This window comes from Vigna radiata, chromosome 6 (genome assembly GCF_000741045.1).
Source record: "Vigna radiata var. radiata cultivar VC1973A chromosome 6, Vradiata_ver6, whole genome shotgun sequence".
Taxonomy (NCBI): domain Eukaryota; kingdom Viridiplantae; phylum Streptophyta; class Magnoliopsida; order Fabales; family Fabaceae; genus Vigna; species Vigna radiata.
This window is the reverse complement of record NC_028356.1, coordinates 8,797,596-8,810,539: the sequence shown is the minus strand read 5'-3', so window position 1 is coordinate 8,810,539 and position 12,944 is coordinate 8,797,596. Positions and strand designations below refer to the sequence as shown.

At 38.6% G+C, this 12,944-nt stretch overlaps 1 protein-coding gene and 1 long non-coding RNA gene across 2 annotated transcripts; one reads left to right on the top strand and one right to left on the bottom strand.

Moving 5' to 3' along the window:
• Nucleotides 1–4,855: 4,855 nt before the first annotated feature.
• Nucleotides 4,856–8,757, bottom strand: LOC106763983 (putative tRNA pseudouridine synthase). The gene is made up of 7 exons (XM_014648174.2): nt 8,479–8,757; nt 8,310–8,345; nt 7,679–7,791; nt 7,432–7,580; nt 7,130–7,274; nt 6,003–6,440; nt 4,856–5,470 (listed from the first exon to the last, which is right to left on the bottom strand). The coding sequence occupies exons 1-7, from the start codon at nt 8,687–8,689 to the stop codon at nt 5,063–5,065; spliced, it is 1,500 nt and encodes a 499-aa protein (XP_014503660.1). The 5' UTR covers nt 8,690–8,757; the 3' UTR covers nt 4,856–5,062.
• Nucleotides 8,758–9,105: 348 nt separating this feature from the next.
• LOC106764076 lies at nt 9,106–11,194 on the top strand. The gene is made up of 2 exons (XR_001375879.2): nt 9,106–10,227; nt 10,628–11,194. It is a non-coding gene; the product is annotated as an uncharacterized LOC106764076 (long non-coding RNA).
• The last annotated feature ends 1,750 nt before the right edge of the window (nt 11,195–12,944 follow it).

Sequence of the window (12,944 nt, the reverse complement as noted above, 5' to 3'; positions counted from 1 at the left end):
TGACTAAAATATTATTCTATTTACATATAGTTTTATCATAGGTATAAATATAAATATAGTAAAGAGTATAAATATAGTAAAGAGTATGATTAGTACTTATTAATAATGTATTTTATGTCCATACGAATAAATCAGACTAAAACACTTGAGAGGACGACCGGTTAAATGGTATATCATAATTAAACATCAAACAATTTAGATAGTTAGCATGTAAACCATTTGATCATAGAAGAATAAAGACTCAACGTACAACATACAACATTAATCATTCTTAAACATCACAAAGATTACTAGTAAGCGTTACTTAATGGGTGAAATCAAAACAAGAAGGTAGGTGATTGCATTTATTACGAATTTAAGACTTTGTTGTGACTCCGAATCAAATTAATTATTGACTTAAGCATCTTTGACACGTACACCTAGACAGTTTAGAGTGCAAGCAGCGAATGATCTTTGGCTAAGGACATCCCGTATTACTTAAGCCAACTTAGAGTAAAGAGTGAAGGAGTGTTGTGTGGAAACCCTCGAACCTACACTCGAAACATTTTGGGCCCACCATGGGGTGAAGTGATATAGTAGAAGACGCAATGGTGACCACAGGAAGCATGAACTCAAAGGACCCAAGAGATTATCAGAGTTCTACAACAACAAATGTTGGAGATGCAGCAACAGTATGAGGGTGAGTTCGTCGCCCTAAGAGCAGAGAACGCAACAAAGGTTGCCCGCGAGAAGGCCACGAAGAGGAGGACAAAACTATTCGGGTGGAGAAAACAGAGCAACACTCCAGACTGGGTGGCACGAATCAGGCTACGGGAACAAAGATAAGGGAAAGCGGGATGAAAATCGTCAAAGAGGAGAGCACCATGGTTAGTAGAGAGTCGCATATGGTGAAAACAGTGCAATCGACCGACATGTTGTCGTTTGTCCCAACCATCAGGAATTTTCTCATATCGGAGCAGTTTGTTCCCCTTAAATTCAAGATGTACGATGGCACGACTGATCCGGAGGAACACTTGAAGTTGTTTGTCAATCAGATGGCATTTCACACCACTAACGATGTCATTTGGTGTCACGCTTTCTCCTTGTCCTTAGAAGGGGAAGCCTTGGAGTGGTTCAATTCCTTGCCGCCCAACTCGGTGGAGAATTTCTCCAATATTAGGCGCATGTTCGACCAACAATTTACAAGGAGCCTAGAACATGATCTAGTCACTCTATCGTTGATGAGTCTTAAGCAAGAGAAGGAAGTCAATGAAGACCTTCACGGATCGCTACCAGAAAATCGTGCGGCGGGTGAAAGGCCTTAACCTTGAGTTCGCCCTTCAACACGTAGTGGCTGCCCTCAAGCCCGGGCTTTTTGTCGACAACATGTGTCGTAGGCCGCCAAAAACAATGGAGGAGTTGAGAGAACGAGCCGCAAAGGACATAAGAGTGGAGGAGATGTGGGAGTTTAGGAAGAGGCAAAACCAGGAAGCAGTGGGGAAAAGAAAGAGGGGAGGAAACCATGTGGTAAGGGTGAGAAGCCGAGAAGTTTGAGGTCGAAGGAGCCACCTCGAGGGCTACATTTTCAACAGTACACTTCATTGAGTGCCCCCCAAGCGAAGATACTTTAAAAAGCCCTAAATGTTGAGGTAATGTTGATGTCCAAGAGACGACCAACCCCTTCGGGGATGGATGGCAATAAGCATTGCCCCTGCCATAAAATATTGGTCATACCATCGAGGAGTGCGTGACCCTGAGAGATAAGATTGAGGAGTTGATTAGAGTGGGACAACTCAAGAAGTATGTCAGGAATGAGAGGTAAGAGAGAAGTCCGCGAAGAAGGGGCATGATAGAAAATAATATTGAGGTCCCTCTCATGATGGAGGCACCGATCAGTCAAGGCAAGAAAGGAAGAGAAGTAGAATTTGGAGCTGAAGTGGCGAAAGTCCGCTTCACAAACACATCAACACCATCTTAGGAGGATTCACGGGCGGAGAATCCTCGTCGTCGACCTAAAAGCGTCATGTGAGAGCCCTCCAGTCAGTGCACCAGGTAGATAAGCACATAAAACAATGCCACTGATCACTTTCACGACACAGACTTCACGCGCCTGACCTTGACCAAGATGATCCCATGGTGATCACTATGGAGATAGCCAGGTACGACGTAAGCAAAGTCCTCATTGATCACAGAAGTTCGGTCAATATCTTGTACTAGAAAGCTTTTCAGTGGATGGACTTGTCTAAGGACCTCATTGTTCCCTATAACGAGCAGATTGTGGGCTTTGCCGATAAACGGGTGGATATTTGGGGTTATGTAGAACTTCGAACCCGATTGAGCACCAGACTCGATAACGAGGAAAAGAGGGTTCATTACCTCTTGGTGGAGGCCAACATATTGTATGACGTGTTGCTCGGGCGACCAAGCTTGTACACATTTGGCATCTATCCACACCACATTTTACCATGAAGTTTCCCTCCTAGAGAGGAAGAATATGCATCATCCGTGCTGATCAAAAGACTGCACGAGAATGTTATGTCGCGGGGCTGAAGGTGAACCCTTATGTCCCCCTAGAAAGACGCAACGATCGGAGGTCACAATGGGAAATTTAGACCCGCGCATGAACATGAAAGATCGTATAGAACCTTCGGGTGAGGTGAAGCTTGTCGTCATGGGGTAGCAACACGACCATGATAACAAAGGAGCTCGACAAGACTACTGAACGGGCTTGGTTGTTGTGATGAAGAAGAATTGGGATCTCTCTACATGGACAGTAGCAAACATGCTTGGGATTCACCCATCGATAATGTCGCACAAGCTAGCACTCTTCAGGGGGCATGTCCGATCGCGTAAAAGAAGAGACAATTGTGGGAAGAAAAAGGAAGGTGGTAAAAGCCAAGGTGCGAGTTGAAGGAAGCAGGGTTTGTAAAGGAGGTGGTGTATATGACTTGGCTCGCCAATGTTGTCATGGTAAAAAAGCCAAAGGTGCAATGACACATGTGCACGAATTACATGGATCTGAATAAGGCCACCCCAAAAGACACCTACCCCTTGCCCAACATAGACAGTTTGGTTGACGGAGCTTCAGGGCATAGAATCCTAAGTTTCCTAGACGCCTACTCGGGGTATAACCAAATCCTCATGTATGCCCCTGACCAGGATAAAAAAACCTTCATCATGAACAGAGCCAACTACTGTTATGTGGTCATGTCGTTCAAATTGAAGAATGCTGGAGTGACTTATTAAAGGCTTATGGACAAAATCTTTCACGAGCAGATCGGTCAGTGTATGAAAGTATACACGGATGATATGGTGGTGCGGTTTAACTCCATTAAGGATCATATCAAGGACTTGGAGGAGGTTTTCGACCAAGTCAAATGGTATAACATGAGACTGAATCCAGCCAAATGCACTTTCGGTATAGGAGTGTGAAAATTCTTAGGTTTCATGCTAACCGCTAGAGGCATCAAGGCCAATCCCGACAAGTGCACTACCATCATGAAAATGCGAAGCCCCCAAACTTTAAAAGAGATATAATGACTGATGGATTGTATGACATCCTTATCAAGTTTATCCCAAAATTGGCCAAACAGATCCGACCAATACTAAAAAAGATGAAGAAAGGCTTAGGAGAAAAGTGAGATGACCAATGTGAGAAAACTTTCATGGAGTTTAAGGCCATCTTTACAAGCCCGCCCTTTATGACCCGTCCGGTAAGGCACAAAGAGCCCCAATTGTACCTGGGCGTGTTCGAAGAGGCCATTAGTGCAGTGTTGCTACAAGAGAATCCAGACCCGAAAGTTATCTACATCTAAACCATTTTGAATGCAAGTAGAAAATGATCGTTCACTAAAGACATTCCAAATTACCTAAGTTAAATTGAAGTAAAGTGTGAATGAACGTTGTGTGAAGATTCTCAACCTTCCACTCCAGACAAATAAGATGAAAGATATATAATGTCATTTTTTTTTTCTTATAATGGTTTTCCTCAAATTTGACATTGTGTTTGTCACTGATCCGTAAGTTTTCACACAGTAGAGATCAACACTCCATTGTCCTCACAACGATATAGACACTAGAAGCTAAAAAAAATGTTTATAAAAAAATTCTTTAGTTTTTATTATTTAACCTTTATTTTTTTATTGAAGTTTTAGAAATATGCTATTTTTAATAAAATAATAGATGAAAGTGTCACTTTATTGAATTAAATATATAAGAAATACAAATGTAATGCGTTAAAAACATAAACAAAAATTAAAAATCTATATATAAATTAGAAAATGTGTAAATCATTTTATTAAAAATATAATTGAGATGTGTATTTATTTTAAAATTATGGGAGGTGAGAATGTATTTAGTGTGACCGTTGAGGATATAATGCAATTTCTTATATTATTATTTTTTAAATACAAAATAGATTACATTTTATACCAGGAATTTAGGAAAAGCAAGTTCAAATTGAACTTTCGTGTGTATACTACTCTGAAAATAAAGAATTAAATAAATAAACTAAAACATAAAAAAGAGTGATATATGCATCACATATGCTGTGGTATACTTTAAGCATAATTAAAGTAACTAAGAATGGCTGGTATGCATGGAAACTATACATCCACTTCAGAGGGTAAATGATTGCCTGTAGCAAGTCAGAAACCAAACATCATCTCGAACTCAGTATGAAAGATTATTCAATCTGTTTGTAGAAGCTGTAGCTGAGGTTATTATCATTGACTAGTGAAATTTTCAGCCTCTGAAGTTGTCATTTATTTATCAGATGTTCGATTTGATGAATTCTCAGGAGTCATTTCCACATGCCATTCAAAACCAAATAACTAAAACTCATCCTTGAAGATAAAATCTTCCAGAACTCCAAGTATTGAGCAAACATGATTCTCTATTGATAGATCCAAGGCCAAGTAGGCTGAATAAACAGGGCAGGACAATCCGAGCAAAAGTATTGAATTCCTTGTTTATGTAATAATAAGGATTGAATTAAAAAATGCAGGTGCGCCAATGGAACTTTAATTAAGGCGTGTTAAACAACCAAATTCGTAATAGGAAGAACAATCCCCACCTTTGACTTCTACTTCGTTCTATTTTCAAGATTTTCTTGTAACAAAGTCCAAGCCCTCCTGACCTCGTCCAACTGATCATTTGGTATGCTTGTGTGAGCATCCAGTTTCTCAATCCACTCTTCCCAGGGAGATCTTGATGGGTCCAAAAATTGTGAAACTTGAGGTAGCATAACTGATGTGTAAAAGTCATCCACTGCCTTGTTAATTTCTTTTGATTCTACTATTGTCTGCATTTCAGGCCTTGTCTCATTTCCTGGTCGTGTTCTTATTGAGAATCTGTTTCCCCTTAATATTAGAACTTCTGAAGGTGCAAGGGGTAGTATAATTCGAGAGAACCTTGCCAGTGATAGCTTTATAATATCCTTTGGCAGTACCTTGCGTTTTACTGCCACTGCTGTCCCAACCATTTTTCTTATCTGGTGAGAGTATAAAAGGTCAAATCACAAAGCTTATAAAAACAAGGAAGTACAATACATCAACCAATTTAATTCAATACATGGAAACAAAATCACAGTGGATTTCATAATATCAGGTTTGACAGATCAAGACATCACTAAAACAAGAAAATGGAGGTTAGTTTTGTCAATCATGAGCCTTACTGAATAACCAGGTATTGTAACAAATGGAAAGGGAGGTTTATTGCAATAGTAAATGTAACTTCATTTGTCAGAATATCAACTTTCATATTAAGTAATCAAATAGCATGATTGAAATCCTCAACTAGGAAATAAATTCAACTTGACTAAATACTGTGGGTATAAATTGTTTAGATCAAAGGGGCTTAGTTATCCACAATTTTCATAAATGAATGTAAGTAAAGCATAAAAAGTTTATAACAAAAGAAAATGCATACTAGTGTCTATGCATTTGAACCTTCATCCCGGAATATTCTCTAAGAATAAAAAAATTAAAGAAGAATAATATGGGCAAAAAAAGAAAAAGAAATACCTGATGCAACATGAAGGACTCTCCCTGTATGGATATCTCTACGTAATTATGTCCTAGTGATGTTTCCAGCTTTCCACAAGAACACTGAAAAACTTTTCTGAAATGGGAAGCACTTAATCTGTCTGCTTCATCAGGTTCATATAACCATCTAGCACGAGCAACCAATCTAGAGTCTTGGCCAGGCAATCTATTTCCATTCTTATTGCCAGAGCCACCAGCAGGTTTACCAAAATTATGAGTTTCTGAACACTTCTTGCTTTGGCACTCCATATTTTCTGTAAATTCCTTGTCATTTTCAAAATTTTCTTCCTCATCGCTGTACTCATATTCAGACTCATTCGGTGACAACCTCTCTACACTCTTTGATGACAATTGCCTATTAGGAGAATGTTTCCTGTACTTTGACCTAGCCGTGTAGTTATGGAAAGGATGTTCCCCCTATGAAAGGCAATTATAGATAGTAACAGTAATATTAGAGAAGCAACATAAAATATCAGAAAGGCTGACCCTAACTTAGTCATAAATCTAAAATTTCTAGCACACTTTCAGGAAACACAGTCATCTGGCATCCATGTCCCAACTAAAAAAACTGATAACAGAAAGAGGAAGAACTAATGAATGTCTTGTTTATGTTAGCTTTTAAACTAACTGTTGGTCCATACAAAATGTTGGGCAAGGAAGGAGACAATAACGTGATATATTAATACATGTATAAACTATCAGAAATTAACTAATAACGAGGGGAAAAAGATTCATAACTACTCTCTTTTTTCGTTTTTAAGTGACAGACTTTTGAAAGACTTTTTATTCTGTTTAACTGCCATTTTTAAAATTCATCACAGCATTAATTACTTTGTTTTTATCTGTAATCTCTTACTCTTCACCAAATCTTTTATCATATATGTATTTATTATGATGTAAAAACGAAAAGGTTAAAATAGAAAATCTTATAAAAACCGTAGTAAGATCATGAACATTTATTACATTTCATGGTTTCTCCAAAATAAATTTAAAGTACACTTAAAAAGAAACACAGGGAGTAACATCAGTAATTAAGAACAAAAATAAATGGAGGCTGTTATTGTAACAACAGATAAGGGGGGAAAAGTGAGACTAGAATACCACACCTCAAATACATTGAGAATATCATGGAACTCTGATATGTGGTAATCAATTTCATCATTGCTGGAATGGCTTTGAATACCAACAATTTCAGCAGGAAGAAGGTAGGAGTACTTTCGCAAAACACATTCCTTCCTGGGATCAAAGCTCCTGGGTCCAAGGCATAAATCTAATAATTAGAGAACAGGACCAAAGAGCAGCAGGACCTCAGAAGGCTATCATTATATAAAATTTTCACAACAGATATAAGTCAAGAGATTACTCCATATTATGAATACCGAATAATGATATTCATTCCAAGCCTTACCTTTGTGAGGGCAAAATGCTTAAAACTTTGATGTCAAAGGGAAGATAAGAGTTAACATAATTTGCAAGGGCAAAGCCATGAGGGTCTCCATTCCAAGCATTTTCCGGGATTTCCATTTTAAAGGATACGATTGTGGCAAGAGAGTGAACCTAATATATAGACAGCATCAAATAGAAAAATCAGGCTACATATGCACCAAAATTAAAATAGTGAACAATACAAATCAAAATGACAGTTCACAAATTACTCCTTTGTCAGTCCGGCTGCTTCTAGCCCATCTAATCTTCTGCAGATCCCCAAAATTACTTTCGCGAATGCCACCAGCCTTGAATACGGCAGTTTCTAGTTCTTTCTCAATAGCTACATTTTTTTTTTAAATCGTGACAATTTAGAAACAAACGGTCGACCCAACTAGCTAGGTGGATTGAACCACACATGTACTCTACAAATTCATAATATGCAGCCAATACAGATAAGAGAAATGCTAATAACACACTCTTTAACTTACACTCTTAAGCGTCTCCTTTGTTATTAGCAAATATGTATTGAAAATCAAATCACAAAACTGTATGATTTCACTCTTTGTTCATGATTTTGTAGATGTTATTATTAGTACTTCCTGGAACACACGGTACTTCCAGTCACTAATGCGTTGACACCAAACAAACTGTTTCACGAATAGTCAAAGATTTAAAAGTAAAAAGTTTTTACTAAATTTCCAAGAATCATGCAAATTAAAAAAAAAAAAAAAAAAACTTCTTAAATAAATTGTATTCCCCCCACGGGTAGAGCATTTCTACAAACATCTTGGACACAAAAAAAAAACAAGTTTTCAACCCATATGCATGGAGCAATTAGGACAGGCCAAAGAAGCATACTGGAGAGAAAATGTTCATCGTGTTGCATTTGGAGACCTGAATGAAGAGTGCAAAACAAACAAACAAACAAGAAATTAGACAATTAGACATCAGACAAAAGGGCATCCTAGTACGAGAATGTTGGTGATTTAAACAGGCAAGAACAACAGGGTGTGATAGGAAATTGGACCTCGGTAATTGGTGCCAACATATGCAACGCGCATTACAACCTTTTTTTTCCTAGAAGGTTGCCATGACTGGGAAGAAGTAGAACAAGAACAACCATGGAATCGTGTCCTTCTCTTATTCTTCCCAAAAGCGGGTGATACTCTATAGGGAGCTTTCCCGAGCAAAGGAAACAATGGCACTCGCAACCAACTAGCCATCTTCGCACTCCACATCTCAGAGTAGATTATGAGCAGTACTAATATATTTGACAAAAATTATATTCTTAGTATCTTTGCAAAAAATTGATATCTGATTATTGTCTGTATAGAGAATTGTTTTTATTTAAAAGATCAATTATATTTTGTAATGTGAGGTCTCTACCGAGAGAGAGAAATAATGTAGTAGAAATATTGCTTTCAACTCACAGCTTTATAAATTAAATTTATGATCTTTCTTCTTATATATTATAAATATTAATTTAGTCTTTATTTTTTTGAATTTTTTCACTTCAGTTTTAAAATTATTTTTATTTAATTAATTCTTAATTTTCTTTAATTTAATTTATCATTAATATTATTTAAATAATTAACCAAGGTGGTGACTCAAGATGTGTGATATAAACGGGGAAATAGGGTTTATGAGCGCAGGACCTCCTTCACCCTTCTTCACCTTCTCTGTCCACGTGAGGCAGCCATGGAGCAGCACCAACCGTCAAGCATCCTCCACCGGGCAGAAGCCATCGCATTACGTTTTCGGTGTGGGCGGCATTATCAGCACCACCGACACCACCTTCTTCACCTTCCAAAAACGTGTGAGTTTTCTTTCTCCTCTTCCCCATTTTCTCTACTTGGATCGACAGAAGTCGGGCCTCTATTTTCAATCATGGCCATGACCAGGGTGACAGCATCAGCGCCGGATTAAGAGCTTCACCGTTGTCGATTTTGGGGCCGATCTGACTCTAGACCAATTGCATTGTTTCAAAATCTCAGGGAGAATGGTTGAAAATGGACTGAAAATGAAGGCCAACGTGGAGGTGGAGTGAAGAGTGGTAATATGCAGAATAGTCTATATTGTGGTGGAAGAAGATGCAGAATGAGTTCTTTGTTTTGTATTATGAGGGGTGAGATTGAAGAAGAAGACAAGTCTTGTGTGTGTTGCGCGTGTGCAATTACGCTCCTCCAAACATTTTTTGAACAAAAACCTTTTCAAAATTACCTTTTTTTTTCCATGAATTACTCTCCTCGCACTCTCTCATCCTCGTTGGAAGAAAAAAAAAATTGGGATTGTTCCAGAATCCACCGCACAACACCTGGAAAGGAAGAAAAATTGTTGGTGGGTTTAATTTTGGAGCATCTTAAGTGTGTTTTAGGGAATAAGAAAAAGTGAGAAGTTGGATCCCTGAGAAGATGTATTCTATTATGCAAAGTTCGGGTATGGAGGTGAGCAAGATGACTATGAATGGAGGTGAAAGCTAGATGGAAGTTGTTAGAAAGGTTCTCCACGCACCTCTCAAAAGTTTCTGGCTACCTTTGCACCTCCAACTTTTCAAAATATCATAATTTTAACCTTCAGACCCACGAAAGTAGTGCATCGATACTCTCTTTTCCTCCGGCCTCGCTTTCACTGATCTCCTTACACTGTCACTGCACTCTTTCCCTTACGCGGTGGTTGTCGTTATTTATGTCCTCGTCTTGCTGGTTCACCATTGTCATTCGTTTTTTTGGGTACACCTATTCTTTATCATTGGTTTTCGACAGTCGTTCCTGCAGAGGTATGCTTGTATTTTCGTTCTTCGCTGCCCCTATTTTTGTTTGTGTTTTTTATTGAAATGTATTGAATAATGCATAAAGGCATAGGGAAGGTATATGTTTCGAGTTGGTCATAGGATGAAAACATTGAGTTGAAGATTTCGTCGGCATTTGAAAACTTTAACTAACTTTCGAAAGAGGTGTTACCATACACCTCCAAATTTCCCATATTCATTTGATGAACATCAACTAATTTTGTATACCAATGATGATGGAGTAATGATGTTGTCAAACAACTAACAATAAATATAAAATGTGTTTGTATATACGGTGCATTCCCATTTATTTATTCACTCTACTTTTTTTGTTGATATTGACTTATGCATTTTTCTTGGTTTTGTATTCTTTGAGTTATGGTTGCAGGTGGTCCTAGCGTCTTGGTGTGGACTTGGTTCATAGTGGTCTCAATGGTTGCTTGATCGTTGTCCGTTGGTTCATCAAAGGAGGAAGAGGTTGAAAACAAACGTTTGAGGTAAGAGTAGTGGAAGAAACATCGTAATGCGAAATATGACGGGTCCGCATTCGATTACCCATCGAGCCTTTAATCGTATCTTGAATTGCGTCCTTGAAAGTGGTTTTCCTCATGCATTCTCATTTCTATTTTTGAGGCGCTTTAATCGATGGTTGTGGAGGTTATTATTCTATGTGAGGTTTTAGCATCCGCTCCCAATCGGTGGTCATGGAGGTTATTGTTGGTGTGAGTGTTTAGTTTTGCCGCTCCCAATCAGTGGTTGTGCATGTTTCTGGTAGTTTTGAAGTTGAAGGTTTTTGCATCTTTGCGTCTCTCGTAAGTGGCTTTGAAGTAGAGGTTTTGTATTTTTATCGGTCCTAATTTTATCCTTTTGAGTAGTTGTTTTGGTCGAAATGGAATGCTATTTTTTGTAGTGATTGTTGGTTTGAACCGTGTTGGAAGTTTACAATTTCATCTTATTCGCTCTCTCTTATTTATCCCTCTTGATTTATTTGCTTGATTAACTAATTTTTCTTAGTTTACCCTTAACCCGATCCCTCGGCGAAAAGAGCCTATTACTAATTAGTGGCTTGCTATATCTAGTCTCTCCTAGCAATTAATAATGCATTGTGATATTGCTTAATCAAGGAAAATAAAAGCATTAAGCATAGATGAGAACCCAACAATTAATAATCAAAGCATATGGAAATCATATAAATAAACAAGAGTTTCAATAAAAGAGAGTATCAAAAGATTACATTGTTTTCTCCTCCCCCAACAATAATAGGGTTTAGTTCACCATTGTCATGGTGAATCTAGATGAAAAATGGATGAAGAATGGAAAAGCAAACCCTAGATAAGAAGAAATGGAGCCTAAGCATCCAAGAGATCCTCTCCAGAGTGTGAAATTAGGTCTGGTCGCCCCCTTCTCCAAAGAATCCTCCTCATTGAAATCGCAACAGGGCTATTTATAGCTGAGGAGCGTCACAGAAAACAAGCCCAAGCCCAGCAGATAACCGCCCGGCGTCACACTTGTTCCGCCCGGCGGTTTCCCTCAAGCCGCGCTACCGCCCGGCTGCAGGGGTCTACCGCCCGACGGTTTGCCTCTAATCGCAAATCTGCCTGGCTGCACCCCCTGGTGCTAACTCCTCGCACCAGACCGCCCCGCGGTGTAATTTGCCGCCGGGCGGTACGTCGACTATTCATTTCTTCATTTTTCTTTCCTTTTCTTGAGTCTAAGACCTTCATCTTCAACTTCATTCTTCACTTTCTCAAAAATGCTACAAAACAATGCAAAACAAGCATAATATCGCTAAAAATAGCTTTTGACTCTCTACAGACTCATTTATTGAGTTTTGCTTGATTCTAAGTTCATTCTAAGCAGTAAAGGGAGTGATTTGGTCTAAAATGATATATGAAAATACAATCATAGCTTCCCTTTCATTTATGACCCAAGGAAGAGTCAAAGTCCCTGAATCCTCCATTTTCTGCGGATGGTTCTTCTTTCTGGGCTTAACCAGCTGCTCCTGATCTTCTTCATAACCCAGATCAATTAACTTTCCAAGATAATATTTCATCCTCTCATCATACTCAGAAGTTTGTGAAGATGTTCTAAGGTTAATGGGTACCTTATTAAGAATATTACGGAGTGATTCTCTAATACTTTCCTGCTCTTTTTCTCTTTCTGCTTTCTTCTCATCGCATCTCTTATGCTTATTATGAATTCTCTCCTCCTCTTCATCTTCACTGCTTCCAATCTCAATTATTTCCTCCTCTAGCTTCCTTTTACTTGTTATAACAACTTTGCACTCCTCTTTTGGGTTGACATCAGTGTTAGCCCGAATTTAATTTTTTTCCGTGGTTTCGATCCTCTTAGACAGCTGTCCAATCTGTCTCTAGTGATCTAAAGCTGGCCTGATCACTCGCTTGTTGAGACTCATAAACTTTCACAAATTTGTCAAATCTGTCAGTTAATTCTCTGACTGTCTCAGTCAAGCTGCTTACCTGCTGCCATAAGGGGGAAGGTTGTTGCTGNCGGAAGTTGNCCACTTNTCCAGATGAATTATTCTGGCTTTGCCCAATACTTGGGTGGTTCTTCCAACCTTGGCTAGAATTGCCTTGGTTGAAATTGTCGTGCTTATATTGAAATTGGGCTCCCATGTAATTAACATCCTACTGCATCTCCTCAGTGAAAGCACATTGACCATTGATATGGTCACCACCGCATAA

What these genes read in the sequence shown, in the direction of transcription:
- LOC106763983 (XM_014648174.2), bottom strand. Translation starts at nt 8,689, where the DNA reads ATGTGGAGTGCGAAGATGGCTAGTTGGTTGCGAGTGCCATTGTTTCCT. An exon ending in ATATTCTCAATGTATTTGAG is followed by an intron (nt 6,441 to 7,129) that starts GTGTGGTATTCT and finishes TGCCTTTCATAG; the next exon opens with GGGGAACATCCTTTCCATAA. An exon ending in AGTCCTTCATGTTGCATCAG is followed by an intron (nt 5,471 to 6,002) that starts GTATTTCTTTTT and finishes TACTCTCACCAG; the next exon opens with ATAAGAAAAATGGTTGGGAC.